This window comes from Delphinapterus leucas, chromosome 2 (genome assembly GCF_059928025.1).
Source record: "Delphinapterus leucas isolate spDelLeu-1000000601 "Yukka" chromosome 2, BTC_Dleu_Yukka2, whole genome shotgun sequence".
NCBI classification, from domain to species: domain Eukaryota; kingdom Metazoa; phylum Chordata; class Mammalia; order Artiodactyla; family Monodontidae; genus Delphinapterus; species Delphinapterus leucas.
This window is the reverse complement of record NC_143130.1, coordinates 80,767,874-80,783,948: the sequence shown is the minus strand read 5'-3', so window position 1 is coordinate 80,783,948 and position 16,075 is coordinate 80,767,874. Positions and strand designations below refer to the sequence as shown.

At 32.6% G+C, this 16,075-nt stretch overlaps 1 protein-coding gene across 13 annotated transcripts in view; it reads right to left on the bottom strand.

Moving 5' to 3' along the window:
• The window catches only part of ZNF280D (zinc finger protein 280D), a 131,097-nt gene that overhangs the window by 76,003 nt on the left and 39,019 nt on the right, over positions 1 to 16,075 (bottom strand). For all 13 annotated transcript variants that reach the window (XR_016392093.1, XR_016392094.1, XR_002645399.2 and 10 more), the window contains 4 exons: positions 8,258 to 8,481; positions 5,186 to 5,343; positions 4,276 to 4,376; positions 3,110 to 3,256 (listed from right to left, as the gene is read on the bottom strand). Coding sequence is in view for 1 of the 13 variants with exons in the window: in XM_022579570.2 (XP_022435278.1) it covers positions 3,110 to 3,256; positions 4,276 to 4,376; positions 5,186 to 5,343; positions 8,258 to 8,481 (630 nt within the window). In the remaining 12 variants the exon portion in view is untranslated. The remainder of the gene's footprint in view (positions 1 to 3,109; positions 3,257 to 4,275; positions 4,377 to 5,185; positions 5,344 to 8,257; positions 8,482 to 16,075) is intronic.

Here is a 16,075-nt window from a genome sequence, read left to right as displayed (position 1 = left end):
CCCAGACTTCAGACTATACTACAAAGCTACATTAATCAGGACAGTATGGTACTGGCAGAAAAACAGAAATACATATCAATGGAACAGGATAGAAAGCCCAGAGATAAACCCACACACCTATGCTCACCTTATCTTTGATAAAGGAGGCAAGAATATACAATGGAGAAAAGACAGCCTCTTCAATAAGTGGTGCTGGGAAAACTGGACAGCTACATGTAAAAGAATGAAATTAAAACACTCCCTAATACCACACACAAAAATAAACTCAAAATGGATTAAAGACCTAAATGCAATGCCAGACACTATCAAACTCTTAGAGGAAAACATAGGCAGAACACTCTATGACGTCAATCACAGCAAGATCCTTTTGATCCACCTCCTAGAGAAATGGAAATAAAAACAAAAATAAACAAGTGGGACTTAATGAAACTTAAAAGCTTTGGAACTTATTCAAAAGGCAAAGGAAACCATAAAGAAGATGAAAAGACAACCCTCAGAATGGGAGAAAATATTTGCAAATGAAGCAACTGACAAAGGATTAATCTCCAAAATTTACAAGCATCTCATGCAGCTCAATATCAAAAAAAGAAACAACCCAATCCAAAAATGGGCAGAAGACCTAAAGAGACATTTCTCCAAAGATGATATACAGATTGCCAACAAACACATGAAAGGATGTTCAACATCATTAATCATTAGAGAAATGCAAATCAAAACTACAATGAGATATCATCTCACACCAGTCACAATGGCCATCATCAAAAAATCTGCAAACAATAAATGCTGGAGACAGTGTGGAGAAAAGGGAACCCTCTTGCACTGTTGGTGGGAATGTAAATTGATACAGCCACTATGGAGAACAGTATGGAGGTTCCTCAAAAAACTACAAATAGAACTACCATATGACCCAGCAATCCCACTACTGGGCATATACCCTGAGAAAACCATAATTCAACAAGAGTCATGTACCACAATGTTCATTGCAGCTCTATTTACAATAGCCAGGACATGGAATCAACCTAAGTGTCCATCGACAGATGAACGGATAAAGAAGATGTGGCACATATATACAATGGAATGTTACTCAGCGATAAAAAGAAACGAAACTGAGTTATCTGTAGTGAGGTGGATGGACCTAGAGTCTGTCATACAGAGTGAAGTAAGTCAGAAAGAGAAAAACAAATACCGTATGCTAACACATATATATGAAATCTAACAAAAAAAAAAAAACAATGCTCATGAAGAACCTAGGGGCAAGAAGGGAATAACTACTGAGACCTACTAGAGAATGGACTTGAGGACACGGGGAAGAGGAAGGGTAAGCTGGGACAAAGTGAGAGAGTGGTAGTGTATATATGGACATATATACACTACCAAATATAAAATAGATAGCTAGTGGGAAGTAGTCACATAGCATAGGGAGATCAGCTCGGTGCTTTGTGACCAGCTACAAGGGTGGGATAGGGAGGGTGGGAGGGAGGGAGATGCAAGAGGGAAGAGATATGAGGATATATGTATATGTATAACTGATTCACTTTGTTATAAAACGGAAACTAACATACCATTGTAAAGCAATTATACTCCAATAAAAACGTTAAAAAAAATTCATATAGCCCATACAGTTGGCCCACACATCTCCTTCATAATTATCATTCTTCCTACATCTATATCTCACTCTGAAGCTTAATATAGCATATGGGGAAAATGATGTTAAATCCCCATAATGAAATAAAACTACTGTTTTATACTTTATTCTCCCTTTGAAAATTAAAAGCCAAAGAAGAAATACAGAGTATCAAGAATAGTGTTTCTCAAACTCTGTTCCGCAAGAAATGTTAATAGGTATTGAGCAAATAAAGGGTTCAATAGCCAAATAAGTCTGGGGAATACATATAATATCATTACTTAGAGATTTACAATGTTCATTAGCGTATTAAAATTTCTGAGGAATCCTGTTGTGAAAAAGAAACAACGATTTAATTTTGTAAATCTAGGCCTTTACCAAATTCATTTACCAGTAGCAATTGGTGGGGGGGGGGGGGCGGGAACATGTATTAACAACTGATGGAAAATTGCCGGGGAAACCCAGAATCAAAAGATCTTGCCAGAACTCCTCAAGGTTAGGTAGCAACCCAGTCACAACATAGGTGATCCCAAATTTATTTGGAAATTCTACTTTTATGATCTTTCCCAATGAAGAACCACAAGCCGATTTCATGATTATCTAATGACTAGAATGGAAAGCAAAGTGAGCACCAATGCTGAATAAACTGACATGCCAGTTTAATCAATAACAAGAAAATGTAATGAGCTAATTAGTGAGGTGGCAAAACTTGATTACATGATCATACTGAATAAATCCACTGACTTCTGGTTTTGCCAAAGGCGCTGTTATTGTTCTTTCAAGCACTTAAGAACAGGATCAGTGTTGCATTAAACTTTTCAGCCCAAAGGATGACTTAACTGCTTCAGGAAAAGAACCAGTAAGTATAATATCAGAGTTCAAGAGATGGGTATAAGCACTAATACTGGGTCCCAAAAATTACGTAGCAGGACTAAATACAGTTATTTGCCAGAGTTCATATATCAAGCAATAAGTGTCACTACTGCTTCCTCTATCCCTGGCAGCTATAAAAGACCACTCCTGGTCAATGACGCCAACATGTCTTATAATATGGGAGCTAAAAGTGGGAATAAAGTTTGAAGAGAAAGAGGAAAACACGATTATGAGTCATCAATCTTCTTTATCAGTTCAAACTCATCTTTTTCCCTGCTCCTGATAATTACCTTTCCCAGAAGGTAATTCTTAGCCTCGAAATATCCAATCTTTTGGATATTCTTCCACTCATCTTCTCTTTTTTCCTTCAATCCAAGGTTTCTTATTTCTAGCTATCTTTCAGAATTTTCATGTAGGAACCACATCATCACCAGAAAGGAAGCAAGGAAAAGAAGTGGAAGTTTCACAGGTAATTCAGCATAAATTGCAAATTAATCATGTCATTTGGAACAATGCTGCTTCCCTTGCAGAACAAATCTAACCAATGTTCTAAGTCATAATCTATCTTTTCTCTAAAACAACATTAAAGGAATAAAAACTGGCAAATCTCACCTGATGCTTCATGTAATGATGCATATAGGGTGTTGCAATTTTAATAACTTTGAGGCAAAACGGACATAGCAAGTTCTTAGTGTTTTCATGGGATGTTCTAAAATGAGTTTCTACATCAGAAAATGATGATGATCTATAACTGCAAACCTACAAAAAAAAGAGATTTAGTTTAACTTGAAAACTTATAATGATATCCAATTTCAAAGTAAGAATGATAGGTCACTTGTTCAGAAGAATATTTTGTACTATTAATTCAGCTCTGATGCCTACGCAACCAAGAATTCCATTAATGCAAACATCGAAAGATAATCTTTGAGACAGAAGCGTCATTACCTTTCAGAGCTTAAGGATACTTCCCAAAATATAACTAGATTCCCTTATTTTTATCAGATATTTTTATCTGTCACCCCCAATCTTGACTTGAGTTTTCAAACTCTGACACCTCTGGTACTATAAAGTTCTTCTGCTATATAAAATAGCATCTTCCTTTAGATTATAAATGGCCTCCAGGCTACGGAAGTGACAATTTATTTTTATCTTACTTTCTCATTCCTCCAAATTCTGGAAAAATACTAGTCCCAAAGCATTTGGTAGGGTTCTCTGAAGTAAAAGCATTTTATATTTCCCTTGTATGCCTACATTCTTCCCTACAGGGTAAGATAAGTTCATGTTTGTCTTTCTGCCACAGGGCTTTTCTTTGTCTAGTACAGGAATGGGCAAACAATGGCCTATGGGCCAGTTCCAACTGTCTGCTGACCCTACATAACAATGTATGAGTTATGCCAAGAGACTTCCTACTAATAAATTATTTACAGAAGATACTTTAATTTTAGCAACCAATTTTATCGAAATGGTTAGAAAAATAAAATATATTTCATGACGTGAAAATTATATGAAATTCAAATTTCAGTGTCCATAAATAAAGTTATATTGAAACACAGTCATACCCATTCATCCACTTATTGTCTATGGCTGCCTGTGTGCTACAATGGCAGAGTTGATTAGTTGCAACGGAGACCTATGATCCTCAAAGCCTGAATACTATCTTGCCCTTTATATAAAAAATTTGCTGATGCCTGGCCTAATAGGTTTAAATCTTGTAACCAAAACAAGAGATAACAAACAAACAAAACAAACACGATGTATACAATAAAATATGTGTATACCTGGCAAATATATGGCATTTCACCAGGTTTATGATTGTCCTTCATATGTTGTAAAAGAATATGCTCTGTTTCAAATGATAATTCACATATTTTGCAAATGGCTGAAAGTGGGGGAAAAAAGACATTACACCATTTTAAGATATACATATACACATAAGTATTCAATCATTATGTTGTACACCTGAAACTAATACAATATTATATGTCAATTACACTTCAATTTTCTTAAAAAGTATCCTATCGAGGCAAATAAACAAAATCAGATATATACATATATAATTCATTTTGTACATCTATATCAACAACAACAATAATAACAGTAGTAGTATTGGTGGTGGTGGTAGTGGTGAACAGTTCCATAGTTGTCAACTGTGTGCCATGCACAGTTCTAAGGACTTTACTTACATTAACTCAGTTCCCATCAAAACATTATGAAGCAGGTATTTTTATTATCCCCATTATTCAAATATTAAGTGACCTGTCTGAGATCACATTAAGATCACATATTAAGAGGCAGAGCTTGGATGTGAACCCAAGCTGTCTTGCTCCAAAATCTGTGATTTTAACTACCGTTCTATTTACTTTTCTTATTCAAGTTTAAAAGAAGGGCACTGATTTCATATTTGAAAACTATTATCTGAGGCTTCTAATTTAGTCCCCCATATGTAATGCACAGGTTATTTACCATAGTGAATTATTTATAAGAGGGAATTTAATTTCAGTAACTAATTTTATTTAAAAGTTTATATAAGTTAAAAATTAACTTTTTCAACTTTACTCTCAAATTTCAAAGTCATCTTCTTATTCTTATTTTTCTAACACACTTGTTCAGAGTTCAGTAACAAACTTTTCTCAGAGTTTACATTGTTAAAATCAAAATACTCAATACTTAAATGAAATTGTAACTTACTAGAAAATTCATGGGGTGTGTGTGTACTTTCAATGTGACACTGCAGTTGAAATGGTGTGGGAAACTGACGGTAGCAGTGCTGGCAGGTGGTGTGGTTTTCCCAGCTTTCACTGCTCTGCTTCTCAAGTTCCAAATGATGTTTCATGTGGTTCATAAACCTATAAATGATTGTCAACAGGTGCAAAAATTCAGATTTAAAAACAAAAATCTCACAAATAAGTACTTGAATCTAAATCTTAAAATTAGAGATATGATTACTGAAAATAAAATCTCAAAAGTCTTAAAGTCCTCTAGAAAAGTGTGCACTTTAAATAATCACTTTTATTAAGTAACTAAGTCAACATCTTTTCATCCTTGTTTTAAAATAAATAGTTATTATGAATTTGAAATATCACTAATTGGCTCTCTTGATCATTTCAGATTATTAAAATTTTTTTAAAGATAAAACAGCAGGTTTCTTCTCCATACAAGAAATACTACTTACACTTTTAAATAAAATACTGAAAGGAAGGAAACTCTACCACCAAAAGCAGCTACAGAGTCATGAGAGAAATCTCTTAAGCTATGAAGATATACATTAAATTCTAGCTGCTTAAAAAACAAATTACTGGTATTTTTACTTGTGTCTTGGTTTCTAAATGCATGTAATAGCAATTTTAATGCCTACAATTACAAGAACCTTTTGTCTTATTTAATGATACTGGTTTACTGTTAGCAAAGACTGTTCATTTTAACTTGCAGACTGTGCCCTTTGTAGGCAATGTCCATTTTTCAGTTTTACATTCTGCTATTTCAGCTTCCCTAAAAAGGCTTCTTATGAGCAGGAACTATGACCTTCCACAACAGAGAGTGCAATATAAATGGGAATGCCTATTTAAAAGAGCTTACTGAAGCTTTTTGCTGAATTTGAAAGTAAAGTTATTCAATCAAAATAACAATTTTTAGACGGGGTCAACTATTAACAATTACTCACTTTGAGTCACTACAGGAAATAATGTTGAAATTAAGTGATAATATCATCAATCTGGATAGCAATCATCATAAAGGTTATAACACTTTTTTTTTTTCACACCTCACACAATGCTACTCTTTAGTACAGGTTATGGTACACTTTGAAATATCTTTTAGACTTCCTTTGGTTTTTACACCAGCTCTACAAACACCTATAGGAAATCCTAGTCTTGGCTAAATATTTAGGTATAGAGAAAATGTCATGAGCCATTAAACGCTCAGCTTACGACTTTCAGCAATTAAAATGTATCTAAATAAAATAATTTCTTAACTAGCAAGCTTTCTCTCAATTATTATATGGGCCCCCATCAGGAGCTCATACTACTTAAACCAACAGATGGAAATGAGGGAAACGAAAAAAGCAAACATCTTGCAAGGATATTCACAGAATAAAATAAACCTGTTTTGGGTGACACTCAATGTAGGGAAAAAAACACCATACATTGACAGGGCAGAGAACAGAAATCTACAGCTATCAGCTTCTTACCATTCTCTACAAATACCAATTTACCCTCCCAGTTTTTACTATCAAGGTAAAATATTACTTAGCATATTGAACTTCTTTGGTTATAAATTGTTTTCTATTAAGGTTACATTTACTAAACAATCAGTATTTCAAAAAAAGCTCAATTCCTGGATGTTACCAGGTGCTGCTTGCTTAAAATTTCTAGATATTAGGACACTCTAGAAATATGTAACTAGTATTCTGAAACAATAACAAAAAAAAGAAAATTTTTACTTTCATATGTTTAATATTAATGTGTTAATCTCAAAGGAAAATAAAAAAAACTACTGCTGAAATAAATTCTAATATCATATATATATAACATTTAAGAATAACAAAGAACTAAGCAGGGGAGCCATATTTCTATGCACTTTACTATATTAACATGATTTTTCTGGTGTATTTTACTATTAAAATGGTAAAAATGTGAAAATAGGGGAAAGAGTTCTATTGTAATATTGTTTCAGTGTTATACCTCCAAGTACAATATTCCTTCTGTTAAGCTACTGGGACCATTAGCTATTGATGTCTGTTAAAACTTGACGAAAGGAGATAAATGTGAAAACTTGTATGAAATAATATACGTAAAAGAATTTTTAAAACTATAAAGCACTACCATAAAAAAATTATTAATATAGGAGTTTATCGCAGTGTATTGCAGGGTTTTTCTATATGCTTCTTCTTGGACCCAAGAACTCACAGGAAAATAAAATAAATGCTGGGTCTACAAGTAAACTATAGGTACCTAAGAATGCTAATTACAAATAATAGTCACCAAGGGTAAATATAAAAAGTTATGCATATGTATGTTTGTACACACATACATGCCTCAACTGATGGAAGTACACTGACATCTGCAACTTACTTTCAAATGCATAAAAAAACCCAGATAGTTTGAAGGAAGGATGAATAGCTATATGATGAAGCAAGTACAGTTAAATGTTAATGATAGAATCAAGATGATAAGTATACAAGTGTCCATTACAAAATATTTTTAAATTTGTTGAATGTTGAAAATCTTTATAATAAAATGATGGTAAAAAACCTTACCAAATATAAATGTCAAGCTATGTAACCAATAAAAATATCAATCAATATGTCTTCTCATTTTATTCTTGTAACTAACTCTTTTATGGGATTTGAGCATTAAACAAGATTAGTATATAAGAGGTCAAACTGGACAAAACATAAATAAGTGGTTCTGCTTGTGGTGTGAAAAAAATAAAATTCAAAAGCAGCTAAATATGAAAATTATCTCATGAAAATTCCTAGATCACTGATAATATAGGTAAAAGAAGTTAATTTTGTTTTATTTGAAATAAAGTTTGTCCTTTCTTAAGTTATTTTAAAGAAATACAACTAACTGGATCCAAGAGTCAACTCTAAAATATAAGAAAAGACAAAAGCTTTTTAACAAGAGAATATGTCTTTGTTCTTAGTGCAAAGTGTTAAAATCTCTTATCTAGAATAACATTAAAAATGCAAGATAAAGATACAACATTTATATCTGTAGCATTCCAATTTTCAAGTAGAAATAAAAATAAGTGCTAACATACCTGATATTATTTTTAAGAATTTTCAAGCAACTGAAGCATTTAAAGGTTGTGTAAGTCTTCTGTTCTTCCTGGACATCTCCTTCATGTTTTCCATAATAAAAGTCATTAACTAACATGATCAGTTTTCCTTTTTCTGAATCAACAGTCTTACTTTTATTTGCTGTACTTGAAAATTCTGTTTTAGCCAGTCCCAAAAAGTTATTTATCATGTCTGGACAACAGTACTGAAAGAGAAAAAACAGAAGTCTTATTTATCTCTTAAAACAATTAGAAACCAAAATACGGTTCTTTGTTTACAACTAAGGTCAGACCATGTAAAACTATGCTTGGCGATATATCTGGAAAAATATTCACCAAAAGCTTGTGGTGCATATACATACTCTCCAAATCTCAAACAATAAACATCTATTATCTTAATTTAAAAAAATTTTTTTAAAGAAAGAAAAGAAAGACCTTAAAACCAGGACTCGACTATTGATCTAATAGTCTTTTCCTTATAATTTGTCTTTTCAGATGTAAATATTTAACAACACTTAAATTAAAACTAAACATTGTTCATATCCATGCCATGACAGAGTATAGAATGGAAATGTAGTTTTACATGCCATAATGTATATGTTTAACTATATATATACTACATATCATAATATCTGGTTGGAACTGGATATCGAGCACAGCTATCCTGCCATTCCTTAGACTCAAGGTGCTAAAAAATGCATAGGGAAAAAATAAAGAACCATCGGTCATGTCTTGAAAGCTTCAACAGTTACATCTTGAAATCTAGAATGCTTATATATTTGACGGGGAAATTTAGTTCCTCATTTGGAAAATCAAGATGTCATATAAACTGGTTCCAATATGAAATACTTTCATACATGAGCTTTTTTTTTCCAACAAGATAATTAATTTATTGTACATAATTTTCAGTTTTAGAATTTCTCTAAGGCAGTTTTACTCAGAGGGCTATCCAAGGAAGACCTGCATTAGAAAAACCAGAAGCACTTGTCAAAATGCTAATTCCTGGGCCTACTTCAGACCAATAAGCCACAAAGTCTACAGGTAGAGCCCAGAAATCTATATTTTTTAACAAGGCACCTACATAATTCTTTTACAACATAAACCAACTGACTTAAACTCTTCCTAAACATGTTAGCTCATAAATTAGTAGCATCATAAGAAAGTCTGAAAATCTAAACACAACTCTATTCCATTTCTAAGAATAACAAAATCCACTTCCTCTCCTGCCATACTGAAATGTTACATTATTGGTGAAACTTTCTGTGTCACATGAGAAGCTGGACTTTTGATGCAAGACAGACCTATAATATTTCCTTCGATTGCACTTATTTTGTTCACTTGTCAATTCTGAAACCTACAGAGGAAAAGAACACACATAAAAAATCTGAAATAGATCCAAAAGAGAGGAGAAAAAAATACTAAATAAAATGAACTGACAAAAAAGTGACATAATTTATGCTTAGGAGTTAAGGTTGCACCCATAAGCTTAATTAGGATAAGGGTATGAATTCTCTAAGACAACATGACCCTCTGCAGTCTACCACTCTGAATAAACACAATTGAAATGAAACCACAATAAAAAGAGGGAAATGAGAAAGGTTTTGCTACCTATGTTTCTAGATTCTTCTTGAGACACATAATATTTAAGAGCTCAAACTTAAGAAAGTCACACTGGGGTTTCCCTGGTGGCACAGTGGTTAAAAATCCGCCTGCCAATGCAGGGGACACGGGTTTGAGCCCTGGTCCGGGAAGATCCCACATGCCACGGAGCAACTAAGCCCATGCACCACAACTAGTGAGCCTGCAATCTAGAGCCTGCGAGCCACAACTACTGAAGCCCGTGCACCTAGAGCCGTGCTCTGCAACAGAAGAAGCCACTGCAATGAGAAGCCCACGCACTGCAACAAAGAGTAGCCCCCACTCGCTGCAACTAGAGAAAGCCTGCTCGCAGCAACGAAGACCCAACACAGCCAAAAATAAATAAATAAATAAATAAAAATTTAGTTTTTTTAAAAAAAAGTCGCACTGTTACAAAGGACTTTAGAAAGCTAAAGTCTAAAAATGTTGTTTTTGACTTTAAGGACAAATGGAGAAAAGGATGAGTCAGAGTAAACTCACCAACACTATTAGAAAAATGATTTAATATATGTCTTACTACAAATGATGTGTATCAGTAACATCATTTTGATAGACAAAATTCCTCATCTTATCTGCAGTTTTACTATAGGGATGATCTCAAACATCAATTGGAAAAAATTATACTGCACAAAATGACGTAATACAGAATAGTCTCATTAATTAGAAATGTGGAAAATCTTATATACTCAAACATTAAATCTGGCTTTCAGACTGTAGGAGTTACTCTGAGTCACATTTGAGAATTGATTCTCTTCTGAAATCTATAAAATAATCTATGTAATCTACAGTAGAGTGTGCTGCAAGGTTTATATTCTCCAGAAATGTCTAATTTAGTATATCTATAAACGTTTGTTACCCTAAATACTCATAAATGCATTATAGACGATAAATTGTTTGCTGTTCTTCCAGTTTCTTTTTTGTTCTACAGAAAAGCAAGATAGGACCAGATTTTAAAAATAAACATGCAAATCTCATTCACAATATCCTTTAAACAATGTTTCATATTCCTATAAAATAGCTGAATGATAAACCACTGACAACCAAGAATGGATGAGGTGCACTGAAGAAGGTTGGGGGATTTAGTAATTGAGAAGATGGTATCTTACAGAAAATATCCAAAAGACAAGAAAGTAAGTTAAGAAATGAGAACTAGGCTTAGATTTAAAGTTTTATGGTAAGACAGAACAAGTGATGGATGGCACAGCTGAGCTATGGCCCAACACTAACTGGTCACCTTTTATTCAGCCCTAGTACCCTTTTGGTTCTAGCCCTTCACTGTAACCCCAGGTTCATCCCTTATTTCCTGGGTTAGTCATTCTGCAAATATTAAACACTTTAATGCCATATACTATAATTTGACAAACAGTAGATAACATCTAAACACCATACTAATCTTTACTCCTCCCAATAGATATACCATGTTCTGTTGCTTTGTTAGTACCTAAAAATTTAGATGGGATTTCCAGAGCAAAGAAGGGGTACCATTTTTAAATAGGAAAAAAACACTTCCCATATGGTCATCCTACACAAGTCAACATTTTTCCCTTCTCCTTGTGAGATACATCCAAAAAACCACAACAACCAAATTCCAAAAATTTAATTTTCATTAAAACTCAAAGTCAGAATCCACAGACTCCACAACATATGAAAGCACTACCAAAAGCAGCCAGATCAGGCAGAAGAGAGACAGCTGGAAGCAGACCAGAGAAGTCAAAAGAACTCAATGTTAACAGACCTTAGAAAGTGTCAGGAAAACATATATTCTAAGGTGAAATACACATCATGAAGTGCAAATCTATGTTCTTTGTTTGCAAAACCAAGTGTAGGAGCTGGAGCAAGAAGGATGGCAGAAATTCCTCAAACCTCATTCAGTACAGAGAAACAGAAAAGGAATGCTACATATAAAATCAGACACACAAGTTACACTTACAGGAAGAAGTTGTATAAACCAGCTAATAGGCTGTGAGATTATCCTGGCAACCTATGCTTCCCAAAAGGAGCTTTGTACAAAACAAACCCAAGAAAATCTAACTTGTTCAATATGATAGGAACTTACATCTAAACAAAAATACTTTAAGATAAACTGAGGAAGTGTAAAATTCTCAAAAAAACACCTTAGAGCAGATGCAGATGAAAACAGGGGCCAAAATTTTTGCCATAAATTTAAAAAAACTTAATGAAGCAACTGTGTCTATTTGGAAAACCAAAAAGCAAGAAGAGATGGCAAGACAAAAAGAAGACATAAAGAGTGGCAAAATCAAGAGTAAAAGTAGAGAAAAAAAATAAAACCAGATAGCTAAACACAAATTAGAAAAGTACACTGGTGAACAGATGTTGGAAAATAAAATAAATGAGAAAAGCTTAGTAAATTAAAAGAAAGAGGGAAGGGGAGGGGAGGGGAGAGGAGAGGAGAGAAGAAGGAAGAGAGAAAGAATTAAAAGGATTAGGAAGAAAATCACAAATATGCCAGACAAAGGACATTGAACAAATGAACAAATGAGTACTGGACAACACCCAGCCCCCCAAATAACAAAACAATTGTATGGAATTTAAAGATACAAATCAAGAAAACTGCACTAAAATAAAGGAAGACACAAATTTACAAGCTGAAAGAACATGCTGTATGTCAGAGAAGATTGATCCAAAATTCTCAACACGAAGTCACTGTAGAATTATCAGTCTTTCAAAATAAAGAATCCTCTGGACAGCCAGGCAAAAAAAGCAAATCATTTATAAAGGGCAAAATAATTCAAACTTATCCCAAATTCTTAACAACAACATTAGATATTGTAAAACAAAAGCTGTAACACCAACAAGATCCTCAAAGTGGGATCCAACTTTGTATCTGGCCAAACTGTCTTTCATGAATGGACTATAGTCAAACTGTTTTGAACATGAAGGAACTCAAAGAATACTGTTCTCAGGCCCTTCCTCAGGAAATTACTATGGGATGAACTTTAGTCAAACAAGAGATAACCAAAGGAACCATAACAAAAAGACTGGTGATGAGCACTGAATATATTTACTGTGGAAAAGGATTAAAACAAATACGGAAATAAGGTTAAGAAAACTGAATGAAAATGTCATATGCCCTGACAATGGAAAAATGATACAACCAACAAATAAAAACTAAAAGGAGGTAAAAGGACAATAAATATGAGGTCAAGAGAGTTCATAGATTGATTCACATATGGTAGCAGTACATCAAGGAATATAATTTAGAGCTACCAAATAAAGAAGTGCAGGTATGAGCATTTTCAATAGTACAAAGAAATAGTACACTCAGAAAGATAATATTGACTAAAATCAGTAGGAGAGGAGAAGGTAAGGATGGGGTTAAGAATAGGAAATTTAATGCTACTTTAATCAATTTTAATAGCAGAGAATAGCCTAAGGAATAGAAGACTACTGGAATTATATTAACATTAAAATTTAAAGGATAAAAAGGAAAACAAAAATACAACTTCCCTAAAAACCCAAATTACATACATGTAAAGCAACAACATAGTGAAAGAAAGAAAGAGAGAGAGAGAGAGGAAGAAAAGAGTTAGCAAAAAATTGTGACAGAACCAAGATCAAATAAACCTATCACATCTATGAAAATAAGTAAATTTAACTCAGCTACTGAAACAAAAAAGATTTTCATTATAGGATCACAACTTTCTGCTTAAAGCAAGAGGCATACTTAAAACAAAGCCACTCAAAAGGGTTGAAAATAAAAGGATAAACAAAGAATACACTAGGCAAATAGAAACCAGAAGAAAACAAGGGGTGAGCCTAAAAGTCATTAAACTTTAAAACAAAAAAGGACACTTTATAAAAATGCTAAAGGATGCATTCACAATACAGTTCTAAAAGAGATTCATCTGTATCACAAACAATAGCAACAATCTTAAAACAGAATTGCAATAAAGCAAAAAAATATATTGGTGGTGAAAGATGTGGATTGAGATGTGGTATTTCTCAATCCATGACAGAGCAAGTAAACAAAAAAATAAGTTAAGTTATAGAAATCTAAATAATGTAATTAATAAGCTAGATCTGGTTGATAAATATCAAATTCCCTAAAAAGAAATAATGTACCTATCTTCAAGTTAAATAGCCCATACACTTGTCAAAAGGGGAATAATAATAAGTATTTGGGAGAACTTGAGCTTTTTACCATTAAGTTTGAATACCAGTTATGCCAATTAACTGGCTATAAAACAATGAGAAAAATGTCTATCTCAAATAATTTTCTAAGGATTAAATGAAATAATGTATTTAAAGCTTAGTAGTCTCACATGGTCTCAGGTAAGTATATTGTTGTTATTATTGTAGCATATTTGAATTATGTTTTAGGTATTCTTCATTGAAAGAAAACAATATTTCTGTGGTACAGTCATCTATCTATAATAAAAGCAAAAAAATCATTTACAAATAATATAAAAATCTTATTTTTTTCAAAATAGAAATTATTGTAAATTATAATTTATGTATAAAATGCATCATCTAGAACATAAAGTCTCCATAATTTTATACTTCCCTGTCCAAAATCTGGTGACTATTCTCTAAGATTTCTTTATGATATAAAGGAATATAATAAGTTATTCATAATACATTCAACTTAGTTCAATAATATGTCTTAGAGCTATCTTCCCATATCATCGTTCTAAAGGTTCCATCCTTTTTAAAAATGCTGAATAGTGTTTTATTATATGAATATTATATGAAGTTGTGATTGTTTCTAATATGAGTAATCACAAACAATGTTATAGTATGTTTTGGAAGTAAAGCTACATTTTGGAAAATGATTGCCAGTCTCACCAGGTACAGTATATATAATGTGCTACAGCTTGTACACAAAACAGAAAAGAAGAGCACTTGTGTTCACCTGTTTATGCAGAAAGAAGACCAGGGAGGATAGAAAACAAACTAATAAAAATTATTTCCTTTGAGAGTCATACTGGGAACAGGTAAATAAGAGACAGGGATAAGAGTTTTTACTTGTATGCCTTTGTAAACTTTTCAATTTTGAATCATATGACTATTACCTATTCAAATAACTAAAGATAACTAAAGAATTTAACCCTTTCTTTTTTCCCTATGTCCAAATGCAAAACATGAAAAAACATCAGGTTATCTCATCAAAATATTACATAAATAGGAAAACTGAAAGCACTTGTACAGGTTAATTCTCATATAAGAAAAAACCACAAAGTGCAATTATCAGGGAGTACTTGCGAGCTAGAAGTAGTCACAGACCAAATAGTTTTGTATTTAAATAAAGAGACTATATTTAAAATTAAAAAGTTCCTTTATTTTTTTCTACTTTTTTTGTAAAATACTGAATTTCAAAAAAGATTTGTCAATCCCTGAAACAGTGAGCAATCCCTGAAACTTTTCCTTAGAAACTTTTCCTTTACCATTGCATCCTTCTCCTTCCTTCTTTTCTCCATATGATCTACACTGCCTTTTTTCTTGTCTCTTTCCCCCTTCCTTGCATTTATACCGGGCACAGAAGAAGAATACAGGCTATCTTTCCACAGACACAGCAGGGTACTGTAATATCTACCGAAATATTTTAAGTGAAGTGTTACCTAAACCTCCTATTTCATTTGTACTTTGAAAATTTCTTAAAATCTAATTTCAGGAGCTTCTTATACCAATAATAAGCTCAAATTAATTTATAACAATTACACAAACTATATTCTGGACTAAGTTAAAACAATTATTTCATATAAAATCCTCCATCATTTGGAGTTTATGCCTGAGTGCTGAAATTAAAGTAAAACTAAGATTTTCATTGTGTAACATGACATGCACATGTTAGTATGAACAAAAAAGATAACTAAAGGAACTGTTAACTTATATGAAATATTAAACACATAATAAAATGCCTATTTTTAAGAAGTTTCAAGTATGCATAAGCTAGTAAATAAGATATTCTGAACAATGCATTATTTTCATTTAAAATTAGAATACAATAAGCAGACATTATAATGTATATGAACAATTTTTTAAATTTGATGTTTCAGAAGGAATTTTAAAATCTTATATAAAGACAATCATTATGAATATAAACTTTTACCTAACATATGTAAATACCAATATGAGAATATTTCTTATCTAAATATCTGAACAAATCATTATTTACTGCAAATCAATCAATATTTTTAGGGA